This window comes from Takifugu rubripes, chromosome 2 (assembly GCF_901000725.2).
Source record: "Takifugu rubripes chromosome 2, fTakRub1.2, whole genome shotgun sequence".
Taxonomy (NCBI): domain Eukaryota; kingdom Metazoa; phylum Chordata; class Actinopteri; order Tetraodontiformes; family Tetraodontidae; genus Takifugu; species Takifugu rubripes.
In genome coordinates this window covers 996806-1019693 of record NC_042286.1, presented here as the reverse complement: position 1 = coordinate 1019693, position 22888 = coordinate 996806, and the positions used below count along the sequence as shown (strand labels likewise).

General features: G+C 43.5%; 1 protein-coding gene across 6 annotated transcripts; it reads right to left on the bottom strand.

Annotated features, from left to right (window-relative positions):
• Window positions 1-36: 36 nt before the first annotated feature.
• Window positions 37-21947, bottom strand: LOC101066626 (apolipoprotein B-100-like). 6 transcript variants are annotated; one of them, XM_029826826.1, is made up of 25 exons: window positions 21811-21947; window positions 21592-21627; window positions 20261-20364; window positions 20027-20172; window positions 19431-19575; window positions 15247-15399; window positions 15016-15140; window positions 14862-14938; window positions 14332-14788; window positions 14086-14230; window positions 13861-14007; window positions 13465-13676; window positions 12250-12457; window positions 12001-12171; window positions 11715-11918; window positions 11277-11444; window positions 10852-11057; window positions 10623-10778; window positions 10385-10509; window positions 7208-7415; window positions 6960-7126; window positions 6682-6857; window positions 6468-6589; window positions 6010-6368; window positions 37-5724 (listed from the first exon to the last, which is right to left on the bottom strand). In XM_029826826.1, the coding sequence occupies exons 1-25, from the start codon at window positions 21863-21865 to the stop codon at window positions 497-499; spliced, it is 9300 nt and encodes a 3099-aa protein (XP_029682686.1). In that variant the 5' UTR covers window positions 21866-21947; the 3' UTR covers window positions 37-496. The 6 variants fall into 6 exon arrangements, with proteins under 6 accessions (XP_029682686.1, XP_029682691.1, XP_029682664.1 ...); XM_029826831.1 differs by having other exon boundaries at window positions 7208-7412; window positions 21811-21946; XM_029826804.1 differs by having other exon boundaries at window positions 6682-7126.
• Between the last annotated feature and the right edge of the window lie 941 nt (window positions 21948-22888).

Genomic DNA, 22888 nt, shown 5'->3' with positions numbered 1-22888 from the left:
CTCAGGGCTATTGGAAAACCCAGGAAAGCACTCGAGCCACAGAAACAATCCTTTAATCACAGAATCTCTGGCCTAACTTGAGATTCTAAAAAATACACATTGCAGTTACAGAATATACGGTTTCTGATCAGAATAAAAAGTAATATATATTTTCACAACGTGCAAGATTCATTATCCTCCTTTGTTATGCTATTATTATTATTCCGTTCAAACCATCCAATAATGAGAGTGAAGAGGCACGAGACTGAGCCGCATTGTCTGCTGTGTTTGTTCATTTTTAAGGCTTGCTCTGACAGTGTGATCATGGTGGAATAGGAATGCTGACTGGAGCAAATACAAAGGAAAATCGGACAGTTCCGGTCCTGTTGGACGTGTGTTGACTGTATCATTGTGTGACTCTTTTAGTCTTGTCGAGGCTTCAACCTGCATTACTTTAGCTTGCATTGGGTGTGTTGTGGCTTGTGTGTTTGACCTGACCCTTGTCCCCTACAGCTCTTTAATATGGTTTGCGGGACACTTGAACACTGTCTTTATCAGTGGTTTTATAGTAAATTAGCTTCCGGTTTATCTGAAAAGACTGTCGAGGAGTAGAAAGTAAGGTTTTGAATCCAGCGTAATCCCACAGCGAGAGTCCTTGAACGCGAGGGGTCTCGATTTCCAGAAATGGTACAGTAATATTTGGAACAGAAAGGGGAACAGTCAAAAAACCTAAATTGGCCTCTCCACTGGCTGATACGTGAAGGTAGAGCTCCATTTTATTGTTCTCTGCAGTAACATTAGAATTATAGTGATAGTGGTTGAAGCTGGCCAAAGCCACCCAATTATACCACTGCCTCTCAGGCATCAGCAGGGCCCTATGAGCTTGTTGAAGAGCCACCTTCCCCGTCATTTTCAGTGGCAAGAGAATCTTTGCCTTTACTTTATTTTCAACATTGAGAACAATTTCAAACCCCTGAAGTGAAACTTCCACCTCATTTTCCATGGATCCGATGACATTCCCAGTGAACTCAGAACTGTGGGAGATCAACAGTGCAGCTTTGGAGTCCAGAGGATGAGCCTCTCCACTTATATCCACAATGCTTTTGGTCGCAAAGGGAACGTCAGTTTCATATCTTGCCTGAACTAGAAGGTGGTGCCAGTCTGCTGACTGAGCCATCAGGCTGTGATTGAGCCTCATGACTTGAGAATTGGTTTTTCCTGCAAAGTATAACTCAGCACTCTGAAAACTCGCCTTGAATCTTATATTGCTTGTGTGTGTGCCTTCATCGCCGTAACCCTGAACAGACCACTGGCCATTGCCGCTGGTTTCACTGCTTATGCTCAATTGGTCAGTTTGGATTATGGCTGCCAGTTCGTGCTTCACAGTCCCAAGACTCACAGTATCAGTTGCTGCGATGAACAAGCTGTAGTCCCAGGCTGTGTGCACAGCTACATGCACGGCGCTCCCCAATGCAAAGGTCATGCGGTTGGCCAGATCTGAACGGTATATTTGTGTTGTGACCTTGGTCCAAGTATGAGCGGAAGCCTCTGTGGAACCTTGAGTGACTGTTAGTGATCCTTGGTGATCGATGGAGAAGGTCGTGTGGGTGGCTTTCATTGTTTCCGTGAAGAGCAAGTTCTCCAAACTAGCTGTGGCCTCAAAGCTGTGCTCCAAGAACTCCAAGGGGGATGTTGCTCGTGAAGTAACGCTGCCTGTAAACTGTGGGTTTCTTAGCGCAGACGTAAAATTTGCCATTTTTCCCGTGGTTACAAGAGCATACTGCGGAAAGTTCACCTGAAATTCTCCCCTGAGTTTGCCGAACGTCGCGCTACAACTGTCACTGGAAATCTCAGAGGCCTCCATCTCTGGAATAGGAGGCATTTCTATTTGGAAGTCTGTTAGGTTCAATGTGGGGATGTGCATGGCAGGAAAGGTTATTTCTGACAGGGTTATTTCTGGAAAGGTAAGATCTGGCAGTTGAAACAGGTACAGCATTTTGAGTTCCCCAAAAATGGCCTCGGGGTCGGGCATTTGGATCTCAAATCCTTTTATTGCTTCTATCACCAGAATGATTCGAGATTTGAACCGATCAAAATCGATGGTACAGCCAGGAATTTTGTAGCGGTTGAGGATGGTGAACTCAGGGACTGAAATCTGAGCTGGTATTTGAAGCTCGTGCAGTCTGTTCAGATGAAGTGTGAACCCAGGGACTACAAGATCAGTGAGGGGTACAACAAAAGTAGGAACTTTGATCTTAGCCCCAGTGAGTCCCTCCAGAACCCCGGTTGCCGCTTCCTTCATGTGACCTATGAATCTGTCATTCTTTCCCAGATATTTTAGCCTGTCCAGCAGCTGGCCCAACTGCACCGATATGAAGGCGACCATGTTGGAATAGAACATACTGGCTCTGTGGAGGTAAAAGTATATTTCCTCTCGGATGTCCATGTTGGAGATTCTTTCTCTGACATCCTCGAGGATGTCTAGCACTTTTATCTTGATGTCATTATAAATTGTGGTCTCAATCACTTTTTCCAGTTTCCTGAGGGCATCGGAGATCTTTGTGCCTCTGAGTTCGTCCAAAAACGCATATAAAGAACTTTTGACCTCTCTAAGAAAAACTCTGACGCCCTCGATTTTTCGCACAATGTCAAAAATTTTTAACTGCTCATTGATTTGATTCGTCAATGACACGATGTTTTGATTGATCTCTGCAACAAAAGCTACATAGTCCAATTGCCTCATTGACTTAAGCGCCAAAGAAATATATCGAGTTAGGTCCTCAATGCTTCTCTTAAAGTCAATTGATTTGACTTGTGTCACCACTTGTTGCAGAGAGTGCATCATCTTCTCATAAGCAAGGTGGACATTGAGCAATTTGAGAGCATCTACAATTAGCCGCACAGTCTCATCAATTTTGAATTCCCTGATGAGAATCACGACTTGATCCACTAATTCCTTGAATGAATCATCAAGGCCATACTTCAAAAGTAGATCCCTTATGTAAAAATATATTGCATTGAGTTTGTTGGGTATTTCATATTCATCAATCCAGTTTAAAATGATGTCATTCATCATCTCGATTCTTTCAGACATTTGCGAATATGAGAGCCGATATGAGAACTGGTCAACATAAGCGGCCCATTCGACGGAGAGAATGTACTCCTCGACAGCCTGAGAAAACGAGATGAGGTCAAAGGTCTCAATGGTTTGTTTCACTCCCAACGTTTTGTTTCGGAACCTTTCCGACATCTTACACTTGGAATCAGCCGTTTTGAGCCATTCTGGTAACATTTCCGTATGCTTGAAGAATTCCTGAACAGCATCAAGTACTTTTATAAGTGACTGCTTGATGTTATACTTCATCTCAAAAGCCTGAAGCTGACATCCAGCCTGGGCAAGCAGAGCTGTGACCTTGGCAGCAAAGTGACCAGACGTGATGTAGCCTCTGACCGCAACTGTGAGCGTTTCCAGTCTTCCGGAGACGTTGGCGATTGTATTTTCCAGCTTCTTCCAGAATATTTTCATGCCACTCTCCAAGTCCTCCACTGTCACCATAAACTCCTTCATGAAAAAATCAACTTTCGTTTTGACTTGATTAATCTTCTTTTCTGAGACCAGCTCTTGCACGAAGTCTCTCACTCGCTTTGGAAGTTCCATCAGTTTGACCTTGGCGTCCACAATGATCTGATGAATATTTAGGCCTTGGATATACCGTTGCAGTGATACCAAAGCTTGTATAGTCGTGTCCTTGATCTGCTCCAAAGCGTCTGCAAAGCTCTCAATGAAGGGGCTGCCAGCGATATAACAGGCTCTGCTCTTCTCGTACGTCAGACCTACAGTCATGCTCAGCTCCTCAACTCCTCTCCCCGAGTAGTTGGTTTTGGTGTATTTGCCGAGAACATCCGTCAACAATAAACAGGAAACGTTGAACCCAATAATTTTGGGATTATTGTAAAGACTCACGTCTTGAGAATAAGTGCTGTTGTTCAGTTTAGACTTAACTGTCCACGTTAGTGATTGGTCAGTTGGTGTCAAGAGTCCACTAACTTTGTTGTCTGCATTGGTGGAAATGTTCTCACTTTGAAGCATGTGCAAAGATTCCAGCTGGCTGTGGTGGGAGTAGGCCAGAGCAAGAGGCTCAGCTGTCAACAGCAGTGTGCTGTCCAGCTGCCCAGTGTGGTTCCCCTGGAGATGTATATCTGTGTCACTCCTGGCAAAGGCGTCCACTGTGAGTCTGAAGGGCACGGCCACAGCGCGGACGGAGCTGGCAAAGCGTAGAGGATCAGAAATGATTCGCACGTCACAGTTTGAAGCCCAGGTGAATCCCGCAAATGCAAGATTACACGTGTGGTTGAGTTGAGCATTGCTCACAATCCCGGTGGTGTTGTACTTTGCTGTCCCGTAGTTGTTGTCGTAGCTGAGACTATATACATGTGTGAAGCTGTGATCTCCTCTGTGAGCTCCCCTCATACTTCCTCTCAAATCCACCTTAAATGGCTCCAGCTTCATATAGACTCCATTGCTGAAAATGACCTCATGAATCTTCAGATTGTTCCTCAAAGCAAATGACAACAAAAATGGCTTCATATCAACTTTGGAGTTGTGATTATAGTAAACATCTTTGTGAAGGAAGTTCTTGGTTTGGGACTCCAGCGTCAGCGTCCACAGGGTGAGGGTCAGTGAGTGGCTGTTCTCCGTTGTGAGTTCCTTTATTGCTCCCATGGCATTGCTGGTAATGCTCAGAGCTCTTCCATTCAGGACAACGTTCACATGGTTCCTTGTGGTCGCATCGTATGCGCGGCCTGCCAGTAGAGCATACAGAGACGCCTCCTGAGGTGTGACCTTTCCCTCCATGGTGCACTCTCCTCTGCTGTCCACAGCCACTGCTGAGCTTCTCAGGTCCAGAATGGCTTTACCGCCGCTTTCAATGGCACCACTGAGACTGACCTCCACCTCCACTGGGGTGCACTGAAAAATCTGTGTCACATTTGTGGACAGGTGGCTCCTGCTGACCACAAGCGAGGCTTTCTGCTGTCCGTGGCAATCTGCAGCAAACATGAGAGCAGCTTCAGCGATGACCTCCAGCCCATGTGAATCCACTGCTCCCGTCAAAAGTGTGTACATTCTCTTTTTGTCATCATCTGCCTGCGACTCGACTGTGAGGGAGGCCGCGTGACCAGACACGGCGAGTTCCGCCCTGTTACTGACTGTTACGCTGAAGAGTTTAGCAGCGGCGTTACTCCTCACGGTCAGCTGTGAATCTTTATATCGAAGCTCTGCCGAATGCATCGCGGGATTATTGTCAGTGCTCGTCTTGGACACTACGTTCAGCTCAGAGTTGACATACGCTACGTGGATCCTGTTGTGAATGTGGAATAGAGGCGAGCTGAGGCGTAACGTCCACTCTCCTCGTCCTGCTCCATCTGCTGGATGGAGGTTGTAGCTGAGGGTGTACGAGCCGGTGATGTGTGATGAACCCAACTGACAGGATCCTTGCAGAGTTCCGTCTCCTGACACTTCATCAGAATTCAGAGTAGATGCTGACTGAGCAGAGTAGGAGAGCGAGGCCTGTAGACCTGCCAGACTGGAGGCTTCAAATTTGCAAGTGACTCTTGCACGCAGCTTGTCGGTCACCCTCAGCATTTCTGTGAAACTGACGCTTGCATCAAGGAGGCTGTGGCTGAAGGAGGCATCCAGTTGATAATGTGACTGATGGTCAGCTCTTCCCGACATCTGCCCGCTGCCTTGAAACAGATGGAAAGACACATCTCAATTGATGTAATCTCTGTCACTTCTAATGGAGAAGATCTATTTGGAGGGTTGGCAGTTTGGCCAAGAGTCAGTTATTACACCCTCCCACTGCTAATAGTATTTTTTCTCAAACATGTGGTACAAAATGTCCACAATTTCAAGCACAATTTCTACAAGCGTCACCGACAGGAGCAGATTTCAGCTGTACAAAGGCACTAAAAGGCTTTTCTCAGTTGAAGAGTGTGCTCTTTGTGCCCCGCGTGTGTCAGCATGTTTACCTTCAAATGTGTATGACAGCGCTTTCACCGGTGATTGACCCACGGTCTTGAACTCTGCAACGTAGGTGGGAACGTCAATAGTTTTGTTGCCCAAAAAGAAGGATGTCTGCCAGTGGTACAGGTTGCACTCGATCTTGGTGTGTGCTTCAGCAGAGCCAAAAAGAGGAAGGGTCAAATATAAAGAAGGTGGAATCATGAAAGATGGAAGTTGATATTTTATGTCGGGGACATAAAGCCCATGAAGTGGAATGGCCAGACTCGTTAGGACATTCAGATCTTCAGACTTTTGTCCTCCAAATGGAATTAAAAACAGGATGGTCATTTCATCATGATTGAACTGGTATCTGAAGAAGCTATCCCTGTTTAAGGAAAAAAAACAAAAAACAAGGTTGAGTATTTTGTGGCAAAGTGTGTCACTGGGCTTTATTGTCCGTAATCAGTCCAGATGAAAAACTCACCAGTTCAGAAACAGGTGTTCAGGCAGTGCCGGCAAGGTCAGATCTGAGAGACTCCTCCTTCGCCGCAAGTTAGCGAGGACGGGCAGGCGCCTTGTCAGCTTTTCAAGCCATATATTAGCTGCCTGGTCACAGTGGCTACATGTCACTATTCACACTAAAGTGGTTGCAAAGCAAAGATTGAATAGAAATTAGGATTAAAAGGATAAAAATGTACCTCTATCCCTTTGGAGATAATGTGACGATATTTCATATCAGTCATGGTCACTTGTCGATCCAGAACAAGATCCATAAGATGCTGCAATCGCCTGCGATGATCTTCCACATTTGGCAACAACTTCCTTATTCCGGAACTCAGGTCAGATTTCAGCCGTACTTCAAACGTGTTATTATCTATGAAAAGCCACAAAGAGATGAAGAAACTGATACGTAAGAGCAGATGTCCTCCACCCGTCTTCTCTCGCTCTAAAGATGTGGACAATGGCTGCCAGTAACCATAACTGATGGACGCTTCCTGTTGATATCGGGTCTCAGGGAGGTTGACGACTGCATTTACATCCATGTGCACATCCTCCTCCGTCCTCAGGGCAGCTGTGAAAGAGGCATTCGATTCCAGGGAGGGAAGGTCCATCTGAAGTTGTAGCATGGCACCCTTGTCAAATCTATGGAGAGCAATGCCAAACCAATAACTGCAATAACGGCTTTCTCCGGAAGCTTCGTGTTTATCTATTCATAGCTGTAACCTTGTCTGTGCACGCAGAGTCATCAGCGGAACATTGCTGTTGGTCACATTGATGGTTGTCCCAAACATCTTGTTTTCTTTGGAATCACAGTCCGTTACGGTGATCTTAAGGCCTGCCTCCACATTATAGTGAGGAATGAGCACCTCGGCCATGACGCTCTTTCTGCTGTGTTTCACAGATATTTTGGCTTCTGTTGAGTCATCACCTGCTAACAGGAAGAAAGATCTGAGCATACGTGTTTAGCTCAAGTAGCCAGCACATTAACAGCACTAACACTTAGCCATAACAGCACTAACACTTAGCCATATGGTGGAAGAGACCTGGCAGGTGATCATGTTTCTGGACCCCGGCAGCCTCGGCCTATAGCAGCATAGCTAAGATGTTAACCTAATAATTAGACGACCCTCTAAGTATGATAATTTGTCTGACTTTATGACTTTATGTCTTTAAGACAGATCTGGAGCTTCAATAACTGCTCTGTCTCCTCTGGTTTCATGGATAAATATAGCTGAGTGTCATCAGCATAACAATGGAAATTGATCCCATGCTGCCGAATAATGTTTCGTAAGGGAAGCATGTACAAGGTGAAGAGGATTGGTCCAAGTACAGAACCTTGAGGAACTCCATGGCTAACCCTACTGTATGAAGAGGGAACGCCATGGACATGAGCAAACTGGTATCTATCTGATAAATACGATCTAAACCAGTCTAGTGCTGTCCCTTTAATCCCAATCACATGTTCCAGTCTATGTAACAAGATGCTGTGATCAACTGTATCAAAAGCAGCACTGAGGTCCAGCAGAACCAGCATAGAGACCAGTCCATGATCTGAAGCTATAAGAAGATCATTAGTAACTTTAAGAAGTGCTGTTTCTGTGCTGTGGTGAGCTCTAAAGCCTGACTGAAACATCTCAAACAGGCTGTTTCTCTGCAGGTGCTACAGTAACTGAGTCACCACAACCTTCTCAAGAATTTTAGAGATACAAGGAAGGTTGGATATCGGCCTATAGTTTACTAACACATCAGGATCCAGTGATGGTTTTTTTATTGTAGGACTGGGGTACATAAACTGTCACTAAAGAACAATTGAGCTGGTCCAGGATAGAACTGCCTATCAATGGTAAAACATCCTTGTGTTGGGATGGGATCTGAAAGACATGTGGTGGACTTGGATTTCGGAATTAGCGATGACGCCTCAGAAAAATATATAGGGCTGAAGGAGTTTAAGGGCTCGTTGGAGAACCTGTATGTTCCCACAGTCAGCACATCTGGTGATGGTCCAGTTGTTGGGGTGGCCTGGTTAGCTTTTTCTCTGATAGCCAGAACTTTATCAGTGAAGAAGCTCATGAAGTCTTCACCACTAAGGGAAGAAGGGATACGCGGATCTAAAACACTGTGATTCTTGGTTAATTTGGCCACAATGCTGAAATCAAACCTGGGGTTATTCTTGTTCTCTTCAATTAAAGAAGAAAAATAAGCTGTTCTCACCTTGCGGAAGGCCTTTTTGTAAACTACCAGACAGTCTTTCCAGGCTAAATGTTAGCTATCTATTTTACAAGAATACCACTTCCTTTCTAGTCTTCGCACTTTCTGCTTGAGGGTCCTGATATGTGAATTATACCAGGGGGCTCCTCTGATTTACTATTTTCTTTTTCAGGTGGGCAACAGAATCAAGCGTGATTCTCAGTGATGTTGCTGCAACTTCAGCAACAGAGTCAACCTCAACAGGGCTAAGATTATGATTGATCCCTGGAGAAACACAGTGGTCCTAGGATTAGCACAGGGATCACCCTAACCCTAACCCTAACCCTTAAACCTAGCTACAGCATTATCTGAAAGACATCTGCTATAGTAAGACTGTTTTCTGAGGATAGAAGAATCCTTAATCATAAATGTAAAAGTGATCAAAGAATGATCTGACAGGAGTGGGTTCTGAGGGAACACTGACACATGTTCTAACACCATAAGTCAGAACTAGATCAAGGGTGTGGTTGAAGTTATGAGTTGCTTGATTAATCTGTTGAAGGAAACCTACTGACTCAAGTAATAAAATGAAGCCATTTCTAAAGCTGTCATTTACAACGTCTACATGGATGTTAAAGTTTCCAATGATAATGACTTTGTCCGTTCTAAGGACCAAGTCAGATAAGAAATCAGAGAATTCAGACAGGAATTCTGAATGTGGACCAGCAGGGGGCCGATATACAACTATAAACAGAAGTGGCTACAGTTCAGATGGGTGATGCCAAGAGTCAGGCTTTCAATGAACTGGAACCATGTTTTAGTCTACGATTAATTAATAACTTGGAGTGATAGATTGCTGCCACTCCCCCTCCTCAACCAGTAACACAAGGAATATGATATTTAAGATGGGTAGGAGGAGTAGATTTGTTTAAGCTAACATACTCCTCCTCCTGAAGCCAGGTCTCAATTAGACAAAATAAATCAATGTGGTGATCCACTATCAGGTCGTGCACTAATAGGGATTTACACAAGAGATATCTAATATTTAATAGTCCAAAGTGGATGAGGGTTCTATGGAAGCAGCAGAGAGGTGTGTAAGACTACAACTTTAGCTCCTGGTCTGGACCCTGGTTTGTCAGGTCACTTTGGGTCTAATAAATTTGGCCAATTTACAAGAAATGAGAGGGGCACCATCCCGGGTGGGATGGACACCGTCTCTCCTAATCTGACAGGTTTTTCCCAAAAACTCTTCCAATTGTCTACAAAGGACACCTGGTTTTCGGGGCACCACCGTGACAGCCAGCGACGAAGCTACGACATGCAACTAAATATGTCATCACTGGCCAGATTGGGGAGGGGACCAGAGAATGCTACGGAGTCGGACAGAGTTGATGATTCTCCAACCACTTTTTTTCCCCCAGACAGGAACCAATGATGGTTAAAAAGCATCTGAATTCCATGCTGCCTGACCCTGAAAGGCTGACATGGTCAAGAAGACTGAGAGGATGGTTTAAATATTTAAGTTGGTCAACTGACGCAACTATATTTTAAAAAAGCATTTTAAAAAATAACACTTAAAGCAACATGTTTGTGCTCTATTCAAGTGTGCAAGAAATATTAGCTTCCAGATTCGAACATACACACACACTCACACACACACACACACGCACACACACACACACACACACACACACTCACACACTCCTTCTGTACCTTCTGCCTTCAGGGTCAGTGTTTTGACTTTTATGATGCCCTTTCCACCCTCTTTGGTCCGTCCATCTGTGATCGTGGCCGTATATTCAGAAATGTTCCCTGAAGGCTGCACTTCAAAAGCAAACCTGAAAGAAAAAAGCACAACTTTCTTCAATCCTGCCTTTTCTGGGTTTGTGATACATTATTAAATGTGTTGTAAGAAGTTGTACAAGAGGTTTGACCTGTGACCTTTTCTTACCTGGAGCTTCCAGTCAGGGGGTGATGTGAGAAACAGACCACTGTGCAGAAACGTAGACCACTAAACAACGGCCAGCAGTTACGTGACTCACCACAATCCTCCACCACAGATGAAGCCATTAATGTTCGATGGGATGATACTAAACGCAGGCGATGGCTGTACATCAAACAGAGAAGAATTACGGAAGGAAAGGTGGACAGGACAGGAGCAGGAAGTGAGGGATCCAGACCTAAAGCTCAACAGCTGAGTGCTGGATGTGGGAGCAGGGATGGACAGTCTGATCTGATTTTTCTTCATGGTGATCTTCACATTGAGGGAACTTTCATGGTACATCTCAGTGTGCCTCTGAAGCCGAGCCTCCACATAATCTGGAATGTGCACACCCATTTGGCTGATGAATTCCAGTCCAGTAGAGAACAGAAAGGACAAGTCAGCCTGCAACGGCAATCATGCGATGATGAATAAGAGCGAGCAATTTGGTCACAGCTTCACACAAAAAGACATGAAAATGCAAAACAAAGGTGAGTACTACATTCAGAACTACATTCAAATCTACCCAAAGATGAGACAGGTGTGCTCGTTATTGTGCTGTAACAGTCATCTCTCTGCCATCTCCACCCAAGTTAATTACTCTGGTGAAAGAAAACAACCTACGTTAGAAGGGGAGTATTTCAGACCTCCTTTGGCACCAGGAGCAAGCACACCAGACCAAGAGAATTTGAGAGGGAGGCCTGCAGATGTGGGCAGAGAAAAGGCTTCCTCCATGAAGATATAGTGGCCAAATGCTTCATTATTAGTGCTACCTGTTAAAGCCCAAAAGGCCTGTTTTAGAGAGAGGAAAGCTGCATGAAAATCAGAAAAACAGGATTGCAATAAACTTTTCTTTTTTTTATTATATTATAGTTTTCTTTTAAGGTTGGTTGGTTGTCTTAATTAAAATGTTCATCCATAATCTTAACATGCTGCAGGATACTTTATGTAGTGATTTAAGTGATGGTTACTCATGAGAGCTTTGCTATACTGAGCGATACCTTTGTGACATATTTATCTTTATCTTATTCATATTTATCTTGAAAATGGAGAACATCAAACCTGTGTGGTCAGATTAGGGATGAATCCTTGGGCAGAGTTGAACAACGTTTCCACTATTTTTTTTATTTCACTGGCTTTCATGTAGCCTAATTCATTTCCCAGAAGACTCAAAAATGCAACAATTTCAGGGGCTTCAGACAAGCGAATGTCTCTCACAAGCTTCTGCACACGCTTCCTGATGTCTTCTATCAGATCTTCTTGAACCTGAAGAGAGGAAATATTCAAATAATATTTGTTTTTGACACAAGTAAATATATTGTATTTCTTATGATGTGTAATGTGTCACCTGTCTTTTTGTGGTCCCGGTAACAGGGGTCATTATTTCCAGAAAACCTCTGAGAAATGGAGCTTTGCCTCTAACCCAGTATAGAAATTTGGAAATTGAGTCTGGGAAAAGGCCATTTTTCCCAAAAAGAGCGGCAAGTTTTGGTTCAAATCCCACTCCCTCAACACCAACCTGGATTAGGAAATTTGTATTTAAAAATGTGTCCAAAAGTTACATTCATTTATTGCAAATGTGCTGTAATACATTCACCTCAAAAATGTCGTAGTTCTTGTCAAAAGCATTGAGTATCGTCCTCAAAGTCACCTCCTTTGGTAAAGTGTTCATATCATCATAGATAATGTCGCTTTGCATGGAGCCAAAAGCATAATCCACTCTATAGTTGCGGGATTTGTCACTGGACATTTTCTTTGTAAGGAAGAGCCAGTGACCAAAAGCCAAGATGATCTCCTCCCCAAATCTTTGGTCAGAAGAATATATTTTTACAAACATTTAATTTATCAAATCAAATGTAGGATGTCTCTGGTCTTCTTCCAGTCACCCTGCCCTATACTGCCTGGCTACAAACCCACTGATCTACTTTATGTGGTCCACCTTTGGGTTGCTGCCACTGCTCTGACGAGTGACCTTATGTTCTTGAACAGCACTTTGCATCATTTAAGGCCGTTTCCCAAATCCTCTGGTCCTTGATTTCAGACACCTGTAGCATTTTCTCGAGCTCAGGTGTTCAACCAGTGAGAAGCCAGGATGAGAACAGCTTTCTGAGTTTTTCCAGGCTTTTAAGAGGAGTCTGTTTTTCACAATTATTTCCAAGGAGGAAAAAACAATATTAATGCCCCTAGCTACGGCCTTGTCACATAGCATGTTCATGCTCCATGCTATGACAGCCATTTCTAGCCACGTGTGACACCATGTGCCCCATGTGTCATATTTAGTTTCCACTGAAGTTTTTCCTTCTATTTTAATTCACATCTTAGCACTAACAACAATATTAGAAAAGCATGTACCTTGCTCCTAAGCAGTGTCTAGTCCTGCTAGCTCTGCTAGAACCTCTAGCATTTCCTGTCCTAGTCTCTATATGTAGAGTCCCTATATTCTCAGCCTTAGTCCTGCCTCACCTATCCTCTCTCTGACTACAGACATACCTTCATCCTCTCCTTCCTGAACATAGAAGCACAGTTGATAGCCAAAAAGTTAATGCCTCCCCCAAGCCAGTGTGGGAGTCATAGACTCTAATTACATATATTATGTTATTTTGACCCTTCATGATACCCTTCATGATGAGGGTACAGTTCTAAACCCGGTTACATGCAGAGCCACCCCCCCCCCCCCCCACACACACACACACACACACACACACACACACATTCTTTAAAGGATGGTTTTACCTATGACTCCTTACATTAAAACCTTTTCAGTATGGTAAATAAAATACTCGCTAGGCTATTTGCATTGGATTTCACTCACTGTTGCCTCATTTTCTGGTCTGAGTTGTGCAGGTTCATCAGATGAGAGACCACAAAGCTCTTCAGTTGCTCATCCCTGGCATTCTGCAAACTCTTAAGGATGTCTCTAACTGGGGATTGCTCGGAATTTTTCATCAGAATCAGGTAGGCTGCAATACGTTTTTCAACAGGGCTTTTAGCATCCTGGAATACTTCGAGGAGAACTGTTCTCACCTGTAGGAGACCAAATGATTAATTAACATAAGCACTTCTATTAATAATGACATTAAAGATTGTCTGAAATATTGTGGATAATTTAATTCCACTAAAAGTCCCCAATTGTTTAGCACATATATAAAGCTGCATTTCATTGCTGTGTTATTTTCTCTCTTTATGAAGAATAAATAATGAAATGTACCTCATCTGTGACATCCATCAGTCTAAACGCACGTATAGCAGCCTTTTGGTTGGATAATGGAATGTCTGTTTTTTTAACACACTGCAAAATAGAAGAAATCAGGCCAGGGCTGACAGCTTGTAGTGCTTGGCCCATAACACCAACAACCTGCAAGTTAGGAAAATGTTGTGATAGAATCCAGTTATAAGACTGCTGAGACATCTGAAGCCTTTAGTGGAATAATACCCTCAGAACAAGAAAGGTCATCTCATCAGCATCAGGGGAAGAGTTAGAATTGGTACTTTGTGCTTCTTCCAGGCAGTTATTTAAGAGGTCTTTCACGAACTCTGACACATCTTTGAGAACTGTTGTAACCTCACCTTTATAGTATCTGTTAATTACAGAGGACAAGGTAAAAAACATTCTAGTGGTCATCAAATTACACAGCTCTAATATTTGCATTTTAAATCTAGAAAAGAATCTAAAGCCTACTTTTTGACGGTGTTGGCGAGAGCATACATGATTGCCTTGCTCTGTCTATGCTGAGCCATGCTGAGCATGTCTCGGACAAGTGTCGCATCAGGGTTAGCCTGTAGACTTAGCCCATAGACGAGAGCATCTACCCCCAGTGAGGCCCCATCCAAAGTTTTGATAGTTTGCAACATGACACTTGTACACCCTGGTGTTCCACACTGGAGCAGGGCCTGCCAGGTGAGCCAGGTGGAGGCTTGCATCATCTCTGAGACTGTAAGTCTCAGGTTGTTGTCGCGGAGAACACGAAGGCTGGACACCAGTTCATGGAAAAGACCACTCCTCTTTTGACCCTGATCTGTTCCTGCCAAAGCCAGGAGTTTGTGCAGGGTTGTGAGGACAGTCTCCTTGGTTTGACTATGTCCCTCATCCTCCACTTCTTCAAAGTGAAGTTGTTTTTTCTGTGTGTGTTTCACATCTGTGTGCAAAGGACCTGAGTGAAGAGCACATAAATGAACTTTACAGCCGCAACTTGAATGATTGAAACTCACCAAACACCCTGTTGCTGATTCTTTTAGAACTCTGAAGAGTGAGGTTCTGGACCACTACAGAGGATATTCCATCGCCCCTGCAGGGCAGAACAGAAGCTGATGCAGAAAACTCACGGTCAGACTGTGCGTGCAGGCCCTGCTCATAGCGCCCTACCTGTCAGCCAATGGTCTGTAGACGTGCTTTTCTGTGCATATTGCTGTCACGAGGTACTTCCCCTTGTTGTCCAACTGATAGTTGCAGTTTTGAGTATTTCTGATCAGTTCTGACGTGGGAAGATGCTAAAAACAAATGGACAAAATTAAAAGTACAGCATCTTCTTCTAGTACAACTACAACAAGAAGTGAGGGACATCATATCAACGCAGGTTAGAGAAAGATGTCCCACCAGTCGTTGCAGCAGGGCCAGAGGGCTGCTGGCCAGTTCTCGGTGGTAGAACTGGTCACATTGTGACAGATCTCTTGACATAACCACATACGTAGCCACATCCATCCTCGCATTCGCCATGTAAGACGTCAAACACAGACCATGGATAGTTTGCTGGAAAAAATAACATAGAAATGCAAAGATTTTTGCATGAAGTACATGATTAAAAAGGTGTCATTTATATTTTCACATGGCATATTTCCTTAAGGAATACATTTCTCACCCTATATCCTTCAGACCCTGCCTCCCTCCCTACAGGGATTTTGTTTTTAGTTCAATGTTGGCAATAAATGTCTAATCTTTTTGTGTCCTCTGCCTCCACATTCTGAAATACAAGACTGAACTAAAATGCTAGGTTATTTGACAAATTAGTATCACAGCAGAGTGGTTAATCCAGGCATACAAAGGCCATTAGCTTAATCCCAGGCCCATGTTGCCATGTGATTGGGATTAAAGGGACAGCACTAGACTGGTTTAGATCATATTTATCTGATAGATACCAGTTTGCTCATGTCCATGGTGTTCCCTCCTCATACAGTAGGGTTAGCCATGGAGTTCCTCAAGGTTCTGTACTTGGACCAATCCTCTTCACCTTATACATGCTTCCCTTAGGGAACATTATTCGGCAGCGTGGGATAAATTTTCATTGTTATGCTGATGACACTCAGCTTTATTTATCCATGAAACCGGAGGAGACAGAGCAGTTAGTGAAGCTCCAGACCTGTCTTAAAGACATAAAGTCCTGGATGTCGTCAAATTTCCTCCTCCTTAACCCAGGAAAAACAGAGGTCATGGTGTTTGGTCCTGAACCTCTCAGGGATAGATTACCGGTAGATCATATGATCACTCTAGATGGTATCTCATTAACATCTAGTCTCTCTGTGAGGAATCTAGGAGTAACTTTTGAACAAAATCTCTCCTTCAACTCACACATTAAATTAGTCTCTAGAAGTGCCTTTTTTCACCTGAGGAACATCACAAAGATTAAGAAGCTACTGACGCGGCATGATGCTGAAAAGTTAATTCATGCTTTTGTTACTTCCAGGCTGGACTATTGTAATTCTTTATTATCAGGGTGTCCAAACAACTCTTTAAGAAGCCTCCAGTTGATCCAAAATACTGCAGCCAGAGTTCTGACAGGTATTGACAAAAGAGATCACATAACTCCTGTAATGGCGTTGTTTCATTGGCTGCCTGTTAAATTTAGAATAATTTTTAAAACCCTTCTTTTGACCTACAAGGTCCTCAGAGGCCTAGCTCCATCCTACCTGGAGGAGCTAGTGATACCTTATCAGCCCAATAGACCGCTCCGCTCTCAGAATGCTGGTCTACTTGTGTCTACTTGTGTCTTGTGTAGATTCTCAACTACTACTTGTGGTTCCCAGAGTTTCTAGGAGTAGAATGGGGGGCCGAGCATTTAGCTACCAGGTCCCCCTGCTATGGAACCAGTTCCCTGTCCAGGTACAGGAGGTTGACTCCATCGCTACTTTTAAGATCAGACTTAAAACCTAACTCTTTGAAAAAGCTTATTGTTGCTAATTCTGTAGTTCCAGTTACTATCATAGACAGACAAATTATCATACTTAGGGGGTCGTCTAATCGTTAGGTCACATCTTAGCTATGCTGCTATAGGCCAAGGCTGCCGGGGTCCAGAAACATGATCACCTGACAGGCCTCTGTCACCCCACTGGGTCATGGTTTCCTCTCCTCTCCTTTCCTCTCCTTACCTCCTCCTCATCAAGCAGACTAGTTATGCTGATAATTATGCCCCCCCCATTCATTTACAGGTATCGCCGCCTTCGGAGCTGCATGATGACCTCCGGTCCCGTTGTATAGTGTATTTTTGTGTGTGCTCTGTGCCTCTCCTCTCCTCTCCTCTCCTCTCCTCTCCTCTCCTCTCCTCTCCTCTCCTCTCCTCTCTCTCTACCCAGCCGGCCATCAGCATGAGGGTCCCCCTCCATGAGCCTGGTCCTGCTCAAGGTTTCTTCCTGTTAAAGGGGAGTTTTTCCTTGCCACTGTTGCTTGTTTGGGGTTAGGCCCTGGGTTTCTGGAAAGCGCCTTGAAACAATTTTGATTGTATAAGACGCTATATAAATAATGATTGATTTGATTTGATTTGATGTTGTCCCCCCACCCCTCTCTGTGTGTCTTGTTGGGATCTCCTTGTGCATGTCTGTTTTCCTCCAGGCTGGGCGGAGCTGTGGTTGCTCCCGGCAACCTACCTACACATCTGCTGCTCATCGGCTCAGTTTCTACCCCGTCAAAGTCTTCTTCTTCCCCATGTTTTGCGCCAGTTCGTTGAGAAACACAAGTAGTATCAACCCGGTTCTGTCTTGTGTTTGACTTTTTTTAAGCCTGCACTCGCCTGTGTTCTCTCTCCCTAACTCCCTCTTCCTTTCCTTTCCTTTCCTTTCCTTTCCTTTCCTTTCCTTTCCTTTCCTTTCCTTTCCTTTCCTTTCCTTTCCTTTCCTTTCCTTTCCTTTTGTCTCCTCTCCTCTCTACTCCTCCCCTCCCCTCCTCTCTCCTCTCCTCTCCTTTCTTCTCTTCTATTTTTCCCTTCTTGGCGGTGTGTCTGCATTATCATCTGGGTGGTTGTTGTCATGTGGTTTGGTGCAGTTTAGCAGAGGGTTCTCCGTGTTTCACAGCGGGGATGGCATCCTTGGTGACACCGTCTCTTTCAATCCGGGGTGCAGGTTCAACCTGAGCCATCCGTGCCAGGGGAGGAGGTTCTCCTGACGGTAGGAGGGGGCTCTAGCGGACAGGTGCAGCAATAGCCAGAGGAGCAAAGAGCAGCTGGTGACTGTTTAGCCGTGTTTAGGGCAGGAACAGGAGGTGCAGTCAGGAGTAACAGGAGCAAATGTTCAGACAGAAGCAGTAGAGGAGTTTCCGGCAGGAGCAACAGAAGAGGAGGAGCAAACAGGAGCTGAGGGGGTCAGTGATGACCAAGGTCAGGCTGCTGGTGTACAGCTCAGTGATCAGCCAGTAGAAATGCAGAGTGTTGATGAGGAAGGGGAGGAGGTGATGGAGTCTGACTCTGACTGTGTGTCTGTAGCTAACTGCCAGTCACTTAGTGGGGACCTGTACACCCTGGAAGACATCAACAGTTTCCTGGATGAAACTTTTGGCTAGTCTGTGAAGGTGGCTGATAATTTCCCAGATCCAGAGAAGTTCTTGAAAAGTGCACTGACACTACAGAAGGCTGTGGGAGTCGATGAAAGGAAACGGTTACGTCTAAAGAAACATATGACGGCACCAAGAAAGATGCTAAAGCATAAAAAAAAAAGTTTAAAAAATGCTAAGAGCTCCCAAATAGGTTGCTGATGATAATGACTAGGATGAATGTGATGCACAACTCCCCCCCCCCCCCCCCCCCTTTGCTGCTCCTTCTACTGCTCCTCCTCTGCTAATGTAAACTGGGAGAAGAATGGAGCTCTGCAGGTTGTGCTGTGGACAGGTAGGGACAGACCAAGGCTACCAGGAAACCTCAGCTGGGGTAGACAGGGCTTGAAATTCTGAGGTATGTTCCTTGGGATAGAAAGCTTTGAGAAGAAGAACTGGCAGGCTGCTATGGAACAGGTGTGTCTAAGATTGTCTAAGTGGAAATGGATGCAACCTCAGCTTTCCTACAGGGGTCCTGATTGTCAATAATTTGGTCGCCTTGAGCCTTTGGCACAGACTGACAGTCTTACCGTCACCTGTTGGTCTAATCGAAGGAGTCCAGAAGATGATTGTGGACTTTTTCTGGTCGGGCCAGCACTGGCTGAAGTCTGCCGTACTGTACCTGCCAGTACAGGAGGGTGGACATTTCATCTTGTGTCACAGCTTTCAGACTGCAGGCAGTATGATTGTTTGCAGCTGCAGGCAGCCACCGTTTTTGTAAAGTGCCTTTCTTCAGTAAAGTGTTTAGGAAGCTGATTCCAGGGGTTCCACATTTTCCCCACAGCTGTAAATACCCTGCCACTCCTACCACCCAGTGAGGCTCAGGAAAGCCTCACATCATATACTCTGACTCACCCGCTTAATCTCTTCTCCTGAAGCTTGTTGCTGACTGATTTTGGTTCCTGTCTGGGTTTTTATATATCTGCTGTCCCAAGTATTCCATTGATTTACTACTTATTAAAATTTAAAATACAGATGAGATTTACCGATAGGCTCCTTTTTTCATCCTTCATGGGCACCATGAGGGCTGAAATGATCCCTCTCTTAATATTGAGGATTTTGACTGCTTCATCAGTCTCAGGGAACAGCTGAATATCGCTGTTGTCATCCACAGTAAATTTCAACGCGGTCCTGGAAAAAAAACAAAAAAACGTTTGGAATTAGTCTGAAGAATTTGTTGTAAATAAATGCTCACTCATTAATCAGCTCTAATTCTTACTGGCTTTCTAAACAACTCATGACAATTGGATTTCCCATCAGAAAAGTCTCAATATTCTCATTTCATTCCCTGTTGGCATTAAGGAAAGTGGACATGGACACACACATGCAGCACATATAAAGGTATAAGCATAAACAGACTTTGACTGAAGCTGTGTCCCGCAGGTGTCTATTCAGCATTCCAATACTTATGTGAGGTTGCAATGCAAATTTTAAATGAAAACCTCTGGACAGTGAGCTGCAGAGTCAGCAGATTCTAACGATTACGATATTTCAGACAGGAATGTTGCAAAGATCAAATAAATCATTTCGAGAGGCGTTAAACCCTGTGTTTCACATGATGTGGGGAATGCTAACTGCTAACCTGTTCATGGCAAAGAAGAAGTCCTCAGAGCTGGAGGACTTCACAAATACAGGTTTTCTATCAGGCCTGGTGGACGACATCTCGCTGAGAGAACAGTCCCTGGTTTTCATGATGAATTTACATGGCTGAGGAACTTCAATCTCTACCTGAAGAAATGTCAATGCTAATATCAGTGCAGGGAAAGGGAGACAGCATGGACATAACAGTAACTCAGACAAGGGAATCAAAGAGTACCTGACAGGACACTTGAACACCATTGGCAGCGGTGGCCATGGCGGTTCGGCTCTCTGTAGTGTACTGGTACAAATAATTCTTGAAGGGCTTGAATCTTGATGTTACTGGAATGAAATAATTAGTAAGATTTTTCAGTCACTCTGGGATTCCCCTTTATTTTTAGTTTCTGTATTTCTTACAAGACTAAAAACCTACACTGCTGAAGCATAGCAGGCAGGAAGAAACCTGCCATTCCTGTTTATTTTTCTGTTCTTTTCTAAGCCTTCGTGATCTGTTTTTCTTTAAATCCGCCCCACGTGTCTTTGTAGAATCACAGGCGTATCTTAGCAACACTGACAGTGCTTTCTACTAATTCTATTCTATTAATATTTCAAAGACATTTGATTCCATTGATTGAATCACGCATTTTCAACAAGCAGTTGGGTGGTTTGCAGAAGATCACTTCTACCCAGGGTCCTTCTTCAGGAAGATGGTTCACCAAACGCTGCGTCAAAACCTGAAGTCTGGGCTGTCCAACTCAACGTCAAGTGTTAAGAGTTAGTTCAATCAACTCTGAGTCAAAGTCAAATGTCTCCATCTGCCAGCAGGGGGGGCAGCTTAAAGCATTACTAGTTGAAAAAAGAGTGTTCCTCAAGGTTGTGTAATCGGCCACTTATTAATCACAAATTGATACCAAGATATATGAAAGTCATATGATGTCCGTTCACTTTATGCGACTGAAATATAGATACTGGCCTATATTAATAAATTTCAAGCAGTACTTGTTAATCATCCTTTATGCTGATCAATCACCTCTTTAATGGGTAAACCGCTTATTCCTGCTGATGGGTTGCAGACTCTGGCTAAGAATGATGTCAATGTAAGTTGGCAACTCACAAACTAGGTATTTTATAGGGTGTTTAACTGATTGGTGGAGGACACTTACTCATTCTGATTAAATTTTAAAGCGATTGGTTTAGTAGTAACAATTAACCTGCCAGCAGGTTCCTAATCATCTGTGAATCAACTCACAAAAGCACACAAAATGCCTTAATTTCACCTTTATTTCCTGTTGATGCTTTAAATACTCTCCAAAATAAACTATCTTTACTGGGGCTATATAATAGTACTGTGCCATAAACCTGGACCCTAAGAACAGGAGTCTCCTGCACGCTCTCATCACTCTTTGTAACCAATCAACTTGCTATATTTAGCAGCACCTAACATATACCAGAGCGTCAAACCTTAAAAAATGTCACCTGACTTAAAATTTAGATGTAGCCAATTCAAATGTGATAGAAAAGCAGACGTTCACTCATGCTGTCAGTAGATGTGATTGATAAGTGACTTACAAACACATGTTCCTTTCGTGTTGTCACGCAGCTCCTCTGGAAAACAAGGCAGTGAGCGTTCGTAAAAAACAGCACAAATTTAAACAGCAGCTAGCTACATCCAATGCAAAATTCAAGTCAGAATTACCTATGAGTGCCTTCTACCAAACCCAGGGTCGTACTAAAACTGCAGGTTTTACACTTTTATACACAGACATAACAATAAAGAATCGTACTTACGAGCCAGTGTGTAAATACTCAGGAGCAAAGGAAGAAAGGCTTTTTTGTAACTCATTATGGGCTGGAAATAAAAAGAAATGTCTCTTCTGTGTTGTCCAACTTTCTGGGCTAAGACAACAAGACCTTTAGCTCTTTAAAAAGTAACAGATGTACACAAAGCAAAGTTCAGAGTTCAGACTGATGGGTTTAACGGAGTTTGTCTAATAGGGACTTAGCTAAAAAAACAACAACTCATTATTACTCATTATTTTTGAAGAGGAAGAATCTTATGATCACTGTCCAACAATATTATCTACAAATGTTCAGCATTTTATTGAAATTTTACATTTACCTTTATAAAGCCAAATATCTGGAAATTTACTATTATTGGATGCAGGGAAGTTCAGTGGTTCTTTTAGGTTCCGAGAGGGAAATTTAGCTGTTGGTTTTGGTTGTTGTTGCTTTTAAATGAATAGAATTTTACTGTTTCATATTTGGAATTCATAGTTTGTTTTCATGTTTCAGCTTGTGTTGCAACTTAATATGAAATAAATCTAATAATAAGAGGAGAGAATTTTTTGACAAAACTACTTACAAGTCAAAGTACATTTACTCATTTAAAGCAATAATCAAGAGAATAATTCGCCAAAATAGTTAAACAATTTTGTCCTCACTTACCAGATACTGAAATCAGCACATTTGTACAATATTACTGATTACCAAGATAAATAAACATAAACAACAATAAAAGAAATTCATATTTTTACATATTGTCAAAAATACTACAGTTATAGTTTGCCAACAAGACCATCCAGCAGTGGTTCAGCTGCTCTCAGGAGGTCTTCTCAGACCACTGCAGGTCAACACTCTTACCCCCACCACCTTCAGGGGCCTGTATGGGGTGAGGAAAACAGAGCTGCTTCCTCTCAGGTAATTGGTTACTAGTGGTGCAGCTGCAGCTATTTTTTAGAACTTTTAGAACCGCTGTTTGTCCTTCCTTGATTGATGATTTTATCAATCATGAAATAACGGTTACTTCACTAAGCATCGTGCCTGTATTTGTGCATTTATCTGTGCATAAGTGGTCTTTGGGACAAGC

Bases quoted from the DNA above. Each gene is read 5' to 3' on its own strand.
- LOC101066626 (XM_029826804.1), bottom strand. From the start codon at position 21,865: ATGAGTTACAAAAAAGCCTTTCTTCCTTTGCTCCTGAGTATTTACACA. The intron at 15,400-19,430 runs GTAAATCTCATC...TATTTTTTCCAG, and splicing joins ATGAAAAAAGGAGCCTATCG to CAAACTATCCATGGTCTGTG. The intron at 10,510-10,622 runs GTAAGAAAAGGT...TTTTTCTTTCAG, and splicing joins CCCCTGACTGGAAGCTCCAG to GTTTGCTTTTGAAGTGCAGC.